The following is a 9,698-nucleotide window of genomic DNA, read 5'->3' as shown; positions in this document are numbered from 1 at the left end:
ACCATTTTCCAACATTATCCCCCATCCAAATCTGCGTTAGGGGTCCCATACAACGATTTCATCTCAAAAGATTCTTCTTTCATTCACATTCAAATCAGACTAGTTTATTTCATACCTTGGATTTCAAGCCATTAGCAGTCGATTTCAACTTAATCTAATCTTAGACTTATGCATCAATAGATACCGCGATAATACTGGGAAAAAAAATCTCATAACAAACAACTGCAAGTCACTTCAGTACTTACCACCACGATGGGTGGCCGTGTTGACATTGGTGGATGGCGGGAGACACATGTCCGTCCAATATTTGGCAGACTTGCTGCTGCTGCGTCTGTTGAGGGGATGAAGGACTGTGGTGCCGTTCCACCTTGGGGATGGTTATCGACGTCCTCATCAAAGATTTGGGCTGGAAGGGAGGGAGGCACCTTACTCAAGTTAAAAAAATTTTCAAGCGCCGAGATATCCTGGAAACCACTATCCTGGGCACCTTGGGAGGCGTTTTGGTTATTTGTGACTTGATTGCCATTATGGTATTCGTCGCCCTTAAAAGAGAAAAAAAAATATTCACAAAATAATAAGGTTGAAAAAACATGAGATGAAAGATTTGGTAGAATAACTTTAATGAGTTATGAAGTAAATAAATGTATTCACATATAGACAAATTCAATAGAAACTATTGCATAACAATTAGGTGCCTTTGATCCAAGAAAAATAATTCTAAAAAATAAACCGGTTACAATAAAATCTAATAATATTCATGACTGCATTCAAGTGGTAAGAAAAGTACAAGTTCCCGTTTCCGGTTGAAGTTATTTTTATCGCTTGGGATACCGAAAAACACGCCAAGTCAAATTTTGTCGCAATGCTCTCATTTCACTCTTACACCTCCGTAAAATTTATTAAGTCAACATCGGGTCATGTTGCTTTGGAATGCAAGACAATCGTGGGTAATTACATTCAAGTTTGGCCAATAATGACTGCCAAATATGTAGATTTATCCCGATCGTAATGTGTATTTTCACAAAAAAAAAAAGAAAAAAAAGACGAGGGCTTTGGTACAGAAGCAATCAAAATCTCGATAGACTGGAATAGAGAAGCTCTTATAATGTAATCTAATAAGAATACTAATAACAAATTTGCTTGAATCCTTCTCACAAAAGCTAAACCAAAAGTAGTAAGATGTCTTTAGTTATCCGATACAAGTCATCAAATTTTCTAAGACGATACCTTAGTATATAGGAAATAATTGTGTAAAAAAAGAGTATTGATAGGTAAAATATATAGTATAAAAAATCAATAAATAAAAAAACGACACTTATGTCAGAAAGAAAATTTTTAAAAGGATCTCCCATTGCTTTCTGAAGACCATTATCAGCTCACAATATTCTATCTTGATTGGTATAAAAGATTAAGTAGAACTGTCATAATAGGAGGTAATTTCAGCGATATTAACTGCGGCCTAATTTCAATAAATTATAAAAATAAACAAGATGAAATCTAGAACACCATACCGCTGCCTCATCAGGGAAATTAGCCATGGTGGACAAAATACAATCTTCCAAAATTATCTCTCTCTCTCCAGGTCAATCTAGGGGTGGCATCCACACACTCAAAGGCCAAAGTCTTTCACGCACAGAGTAGCCTGATGCCTGGCACACTTCACGAGAGGGTGGGTGGCAGTGTCTTGCGACCGATCAAATCTTTTGGAGCTGTGTTAATTGCTTCGTAATCAAGAGCTGGCATAGGAATTACAAGTCCATTCGCAATAAAAACTTCACAAGTTTCAATCTATCCAGTAAACTTGCACTAAGCAAAGTTCACGGTTTCAGAAGGCGATGTGTTTCCCCACAAAACTTCTACACCAATGTGGAGAGCAAAAGCAGGTATTGCTTCTACTACGGTAGCCAGCCCTTCAATGCCAGGCACGACCAGATCACAGCGTTTTAATACCTGCCTGGCAGGCAGGACCAGCCATGCTGTGTGCCTACAGAACACTTCATGACTACGTCTGACGTCACTTCCCCAAAATGACCGCCAGTGGCTGGTGTTGGTTCTAAGCAACTAGGGAATTATAAGGCCTTGGCCTTAACGCATCTTGCTTTTCCAACCAGGGGGTGTAGCTTAGCTAGTAATAATAATAATAATAACATACGGAGGGATAAAAAACGACCATGTCGGTATTGCCACATTACAGTAATACCACGCGATTTCAATTCCTTCAAATAAAATAAAACTTCTATTCATTATCGATCTACCCTAATTAAAAACTATCTATATATATATATATATATATACTATATATATATATATATATATATATATATATATATAGAGAGAGAGAGAGAGAGAGAGAGAGAGAGAGAGAGAGAGAGAGAGAGAGAGAGAGAGAGAGAGAGAGAGAGAGATAAATAAAAAATACTCAAACTGGACGGCCTCTTGTCATTACTTAGCAATTAGGTATAATCATTAGGTGACTGGATTAGTAAAGAAATCGTCATTGCAAGTCAATATTTTCTAGTTTGTTATCAGATGAAATACACCTAAAGGTCCTTTGTCTTTTCACTTAAATGATTCTTAAGATTAGATATGCACTTTCGGAAGGTTAAGTTAAAATTAATCAAGCCACCTCTCGACCACAGTGATCAGGGGTAAGGTAATATTCAATTTGATTTGCGAATAACATTAGACATTGCCAGAGAAATTTTTTGCTACAATTTAGAAAACAATGTTTGTCCGATAACATATCAGTCATGACGGGGGTATTGTTGAATTAGAGTTCTTCCAAATTTAATCAACAATATAAGCTTGTAAAAAAAAATGTTTAATGTTAGTCACCATGCGCGTTTTTATTTATGTAAGAAAATTCATACACTAACATCATATGGACACGGGTCCAATATGAATTCGCCTCTCATGATCAACGGAGCCATCCAAAGCAGGGACACATCACCTTCACTTCCCCTAACCGACTGACTGAAGTTTAAGTTTGACCAACTCAAGAAAGTGAAGACTCCAAATCATCTGGTTTCTTCTGGAAGGCAATTATTGCGTCACGTTATGAAGAACGATCTGCCACTGGCAGCCATTGGTCCGCTAGTAGTGACATCACAACACAGGCTCTCATTGGTGAAGAGAAGGATGTAGCATGCCTGCAGGCCGGGGTAACTATGACGCAATCATATAGGCATTTCCTTGGTGTTGTTAGAAGATTATCATGTTAATAGGTTAACACAAGCAAAAGGTTACCGTACCTTGGATATACTTGTGAACACCGGCGACATGGCATGTCATTGGGGCCAGAGTGGGAGTACAGCCATGAGTACTACGGGAAACAGCAAGTTACACCATGAATGTTAGGTAGTTGGACAGCAAAATGGACGACTAAGATAGTTACACTACTCCGTTATCCTACCCTCAAAAACCCTACTCCTGGCCAACTGTATGAATGTTAGGCACCTAAACATGGTATCTCACTTACGAGATACTATCAATACAAACAAAATGAGAAACAGGTGCGGATGTATTCCCTTCGAAAAACTGATGAAACTCGAATTCGATCGCGACAGCAATTCAGAATTAAAACTTACCTCAAAAATATTGCTGATCTGGAATTCTTCTCCAAGATTTTCCCATAAATCTCGAAGTTGCGGAGGTAGGTCCATGGAAAAGATTTCAGATGACATGTTTACACTGGATTTTAATAGCTTTAAGAATTCGGTTCTTTATTAAAAAGATAAATATAAAAACAAATGTGTGTGTAAGCGAACATAGGCAAGAAACCACTGAAATCAAGAAGATAAGTTAAATAGACTTGAGCGTAACCTTTCCACAGTTGTAACGTTTACTTACACTTCAACACTACCAAATCCAGGGTTGCCAGATTATTTCGAAGGATTATCGTACACGAGCCTTAAAATTGTCGTTTTTCAACCAAAATTATCGTACACAGTTTCAATATAATCATTAGGGAGTTACATGATTGACATGTTTACACTGGATTTTAATAGCTTTAAGAATTCGGTTCTTTATTAAAAAGATAAATATAAAAACAAATGTGTGTGTAAGCGAACATAGGCAAGAAACCACTGAAATCAAGAAGATAAGTTAAATAGACTTGAGCGTAACCTTTCCACAGTTGTAACGTTTACTTACACTTCAACACTACCAAATCCCAAGCTCGGGCTGTTCGGCGGAGGAGGAGGAGCGACGCCATGCTCGCTTAAAAGTCCCTCTACCTCCGCCACCTTGAAAGTTCTGTGATGTTTATAATTTGTATGACTTATATATTGCTTATTCCTTCAGTAAGGCGCTGAAAAAAATATCAAGTATTTTTTTGCCAATTTTTATTGATATTGGCATCATATTCAAGCTGATAAGAAGATTTTTTCCCTGTGTTTTGAATCACCGTACGGCTGGCAACGGCATAAACATGAATGAACCTGCGTTAGTTACGCCCAACTATGCCGGGGGGAAAACTTAAATGCCGGCCTGCGTATTTTAGTGGTAATATATGTACATTTTTTCCATTGCTTTTATTTTCTAATACCTATACCGTATTAAGTGACATGCTTTAAACTGATCTCGTGTTTTCCTGAATACTATTAAGCGACGGGTAACGTTTTATGACATGTGATAAATGCATTCGAATTCTTTTCGTTGGGAAAAGACAAACGGTTTTTCTGTCTCGCTAATTTATTGTACTTAAAACACGCTTGTGGTTCTATTGTTGGCAAGGAAGAAATTATTATAGTCACGAGTCGTTAAATTCTTAATCAACTTAATCTGAAATTTAGGAGAATGCGTCAAGAATGCGCATTCTACGGGAGATTTCAAGTGTGGTTATTTAGTTGGTAGGACTGCTGCCCCTTTTACTTTTTTCTTTGCGTTATTTGCCAGGCATATGTACGTTTGTGTGGAGTGCACACGCATGCTGTATAGGCTATATATATATATATATATATATATATATATATATATATATATATATATATATATATATATATATGTGTGTGTGTGTGTGTGTGTGTGTGTATTTATTATTATCATTATTATTATTATTATTATTATTATTATTATTATTATTATTATTATTAGCCAAGCTACAAGCCTAGCTGGAAAAGCAAGATGTTATAAACCCAAGTAATTGTAGTTTTAAACAATAAAAGAAAGAATCGGTGGTTTTGTTCGTCCTTCGGAAAAGAAAAAAAAATTCTCAGACTTTATACAGAGAGAGGAATATGACATGATTTTCAATCGCCTAATTGAACTTGAAATGGACAATGTGTAAATGATTGCAAAGGATTGTCGTCTCTTTAAAAAGTATGATGTAATGTAGTGGAAGGCACAGCCGTAGAAAAGGGTACGTGCCTTCAGTCTATTCTGTAGCTAATGAACATGTTGGAAGAGACATTTTATATAATAAAACAAATGAGAAATTTACAACCACAAAGATAATCAAATATCATTGTTAAAGAAAACACCAGTAATAAGAAATGTAAAGATAAAGAAAGAACTAATTAAGTATTTATAAACGGAATGCGAACAGAAGGGGGATTGTATTAAAGAGTTGAAAATGTAATAGATAGCCTACTCAAGTAAACAACTTGGTTTCCGCAGGCCTGAACCTTTCGGCAATACTGTATAGTGGATAGGTACAAGTCAATCATTTTAAGAATTATGAAAATTTACTGGAATTTTTCAGTTATATTTTTATAATTAGCACGATTATAACCATTGTTTTTCAAAATTACTAAATTTAACCGTTGGCAAAATTACTAAGATTTTAGAAAATATGCACATTTACTGGAATTTATCAGCGATTATGTATATTGACTGGAGTATCCGTTAGCATGCAAATTTACTAGAAATTATGCAGAATTGCGGATTTTCGCATATTTACGATAATACATATACAGCATATATATATATATATATATATATATATATATATATATATATATATATATATATATATATATATGTGTGTGTGTGTGTGTGTGTGTGTGTGTGTATATAGTAATGCGTAGAATGGTTGGAGATGGTAATGGAGAAGGATGGGACTAGATTGTATTGGGCCTCGATTAGATTTCACCAGTCGTCTACATCAATATTTCTCCATTTATCACCTACTTCACGCTTCATAGTCCTCATCCATGTAGGCCTGGGTCTTCAAACTCTTCTAGTGCCTTGTGCAGCCCAGCTAAACCTTTGGTGAACTGATCTCTCTTTGGGAGTGCGAAGAGCATGCTCAAACCATCTCCATCTACCCCTCGTCATGGTTTCATCAACATATGGCACGTGAGTAATCTCTCTTAGTTTCATTTCCAGTCCTGTCCTACCATGTAACTCCGAATATTCCTCTGAAGGCTTGTTCTCAAATCTACTAAATCTGTTGGAGATCGTTTCATTGTCATACTATGACTCGTCCGATCTCACTAAACTGATATATAGTCTGATTTATATATGTAATTTCTGGTTATTTGATTTCCAAATTTTACTTAACCTTGCCATTGTCTGATTTGCTTTTTTCAAATTTTCAGTAAACTCTAATTCTAAAGGCTCTTCATAGTTCCTAAAGGGTTTAGACATGCTATGGAGATGGTTTGGGTATGTTCTTCCCACTCCCCAAAAGAGATTAGTTCACCAAACGTTCAGCTGGGCTCCACAAGACACTAGAAGAGTTGGCAGATCCAGGCCTGCATGGCTGAGGACTGTGAAGCGCGAAGTAGATGATGAATGGAGAAGTATTGAATTAAAAGTTCAAGATACAGATGACCGGCGAAATCTACCCGAGGCTCTTTGCGTCAATAGGCATAGGAGGAGATGATGATGATGATGCGATGCTTAAATGATTCTACCTCATTATCCTTTCTCCTTTCAATGATATTTCATCTCCCATTGCATATTACATTCTCATCATCTCTGCCTTTCTAATATTCATCTTCAGCCCAACCTCATGTGATATTTCATGCATTCTGGTAAGCAAGCCTTCTGCTTGGTGTTCTGCTAATAAGGACAGCATCATCAGCATACTCTATATTTGCTAATTTCCTAGTACCAATCCTGTCTAATCCTTCTCCACCATCTACGACTGTTCTACGCAATACAAAATCCATGAGGAGAATAAACAACATAGGTGGCAACATATTCCCTTGGAGTACTCCGCTGTTCACTGGAAATACATTTGATTGCACTCCATTAACATAAACGTTGCACTTGCTATGCTCATGAACAGACTTAATCAAATTCACATATTTAAGAGGAATTCCATAATAACGCAGGACTCTCCCCAAAATTGGCCAGTACGCAATATCAAAGGCTTTTTCATATTCCACAAATGCCATCAGAAGTGGGTTTCTATATTCTACGCATTGCTGTACAACAACATATTATTATTATTATTATTATTATTATTATTATTATTATTATTATTATTATTATTATTATTATTATTACTTGCTAATCTATAACCATAGTTGGAAAAGCAGGATGCTATAAGCCCACGGGTTTCAACAGGGTAAAAAGCATATCTCAAAATGGAAATATGGTCAGTACACCTTCTACCTTTTTTAAATTCTGCTTGTTCATCTCTCAGCTTTTCGTCAATCTTTCTCTCCATTCTCTTTAGTTTAAGCCTACTACACATTTCCATAACAACTGACGTAAGTGTGATGCTTCTGTAATTATATCAATCAGTAAGGTCTCCTTTTTTTCTTTTTTTTTTTGCCATTTTTACCAGCACTCCTAACTCCCATTCAACAGGATTAGTCTCTTCATGCCACGTTCTACAAAATAATCTTGTAAGTATTCTGGGGGTCACTTCATTTTCAGCCAGTATCATCTCGGCAGTTATTCCATCGTATCCAGGTGTTTTCCACCTCTTGAGTTGTTTAATGATAGCTTTGACTTCAAACACACTGAATTCATTTATGGGCACATCAAGGTCTTCCCCAGCTTCAGGTTTATCAATCAAATTATTCCCTTCGTATCTCCTATTCATAATCTCACTAAAGTGTTCTATCCAACGTTGTCTTTCTTCATCTTCTGTGGTTATAACAGATCCATCTCTCTTTTTAATGGCATATGCTTCTTCTTTGCCCAGTAGAGATTTCATTAATAGTTCTTTGAGCGAATCTTACACCATAGCCACTCCCTGAATTCATAGCTTTGACAGCCTCATCTGCTTTACTGTCTTAATATTCTCTCCAGTCATTCCTAGCTTTTCTTTTGACCTCATTATCAATACTAAAATACTTAGCATGCTCTATCTTGTAATTTTCATTACTTCCTGAAAACTTTCAACAATCAATTTCTGTCTTTGTCTTCTTTTTATAGTATCCTACGTATCATTTGATATCCATGGTTTTCTCCTTGTGGCCGCGTGTCCCAAAACTTCAGTACCAACTGATTGATATATGTTCTTAATATCACACCATTTTCATTAATTGTTTGTTCTTCGTCTCTTAAAGTCTCCAAGACTGTACATCGATTTCTACATTCAATTGCAATTCTCTGTGCTCTTTTTCTCGAAGCTTCTTTGTATACATACATAAACATATATATATATATATATATATATATATATATATATATATATATATATATATATATATATATATATGCGTACATACATATATACATACATACATGTCTACACACACACACACACACACACACATATATATATATATATATATATATATATATATATATATATATATATATATATATATATATATATATATATATATATATATATATATATATATATATATATATATATATATACAGTTGTTAACAGGGTTTCCGTTTCCGGGTTAGTTGTTGGAATTCTGCATTTCTTGAAGGTTTACTTGGCTTTCTTTTTGTTTCTCTAGTTCTTTGATGGCAGGTTTCCGGTTTAGTTAGTGGAATTTTGAATTGAGTTTAGGTACACTTAGCTTTGCCTTTATATCTTAGGGTTTTCTGTATGAATTTTTAGTTGCCTATATGAAATTTGCTTTGGGAGGCATTCTTCAGGTAATTGGATCACTTAACCAGATTAGCACACTGGTGTTTGGGGAGCATGGCTTCTTTTCTTTCTAGAATTTTTGGGTGTGGAATCCATCCTCTTTAGGTGTTCTGTTTACATTTCTGCAAACAAAATGTGAAAGTGTTCTAGTTGCTTAATATGGAATCAATATAGAGTCCAGGCCTCTGTATCTTAGAGAAAAATAGAGATACAATCTTCCGTATATATTATGTTTTAATGGTCAGTTCAAGTGTTCCTTCTGAAAAACCCTGGTTCTCAGTCTGCTAAAAGCATGTGAAGCCCTGTTCATTTTCTTCAGTGTGTCTTAATTGATCTCAGTAGTAGATGAAGCAATGCTACAAAGATATTAAAAAAATGGCACCACCTGATGTAGTGTAGTGTCACCAGTGAAGACAGGAACATGTTGATGTGGATGTTTGTAGTACTATGACTTCAATATGTCTTGAATCTATGTGTAAGCGGAGTGCCTGGTATATTAAGGATAAAATGTGTAAGATGCATTGCCTTAACTCTCAGTTGAGGGCCAAAATAGCACAATCAATAGCATATTACTAGTCAACCAATTGTCATCTAGTGGCTTTTGTGTGATGTGTAACCATCTAACGTTAAAAAGTCTACCATCCATTTGGTATTCTTTGGGCCGTTTTCTTATCTAAGTTTTTCCTGC

At 35.7% G+C, this 9,698-nt stretch overlaps 1 protein-coding gene across 10 annotated transcripts in view; it reads right to left on the bottom strand.

Moving 5' to 3' along the window:
* Window positions 1–3,863, bottom strand: part of LOC137656712 (cellular tumor antigen p53-like) — a 46,730-nt gene extending 42,867 nt beyond the window's left edge. For 6 of the 10 annotated variants that reach the window (XM_068390944.1, XM_068390974.1, XM_068390952.1 and 3 more), the window contains exons 1-2: window positions 3,588–3,863; window positions 246–542 (exon numbers count right to left, since the gene is read on the bottom strand). In XM_068390944.1, the coding sequence (XP_068247045.1) occupies window positions 246–542; window positions 3,588–3,683 (393 nt within the window). In that variant the 5' untranslated portion in view covers window positions 3,684–3,863. Of the gene's footprint in view, window positions 1–2; window positions 99–245; window positions 543–1,511; window positions 1,922–2,835; window positions 2,854–2,876; window positions 2,998–3,587 lie in introns of those variants that run through there. The other 4 variants (XM_068390961.1, XM_068390980.1, XM_068390969.1 and 1 more) reach the window with 4 other exon arrangements.
* Between the last annotated feature and the right edge of the window lie 5,835 nt (window positions 3,864–9,698).

The sequence above is a fragment of the Palaemon carinicauda genome, chromosome 1 (genome assembly GCF_036898095.1).
Source record: "Palaemon carinicauda isolate YSFRI2023 chromosome 1, ASM3689809v2, whole genome shotgun sequence".
In the NCBI taxonomy this organism is placed as follows: Eukaryota; Metazoa; Arthropoda; class Malacostraca; order Decapoda; family Palaemonidae; genus Palaemon; species Palaemon carinicauda.
The sequence above is the reverse complement of the archived record's forward strand: the minus strand, read 5'-3'. Positions and strand labels throughout refer to the sequence as shown.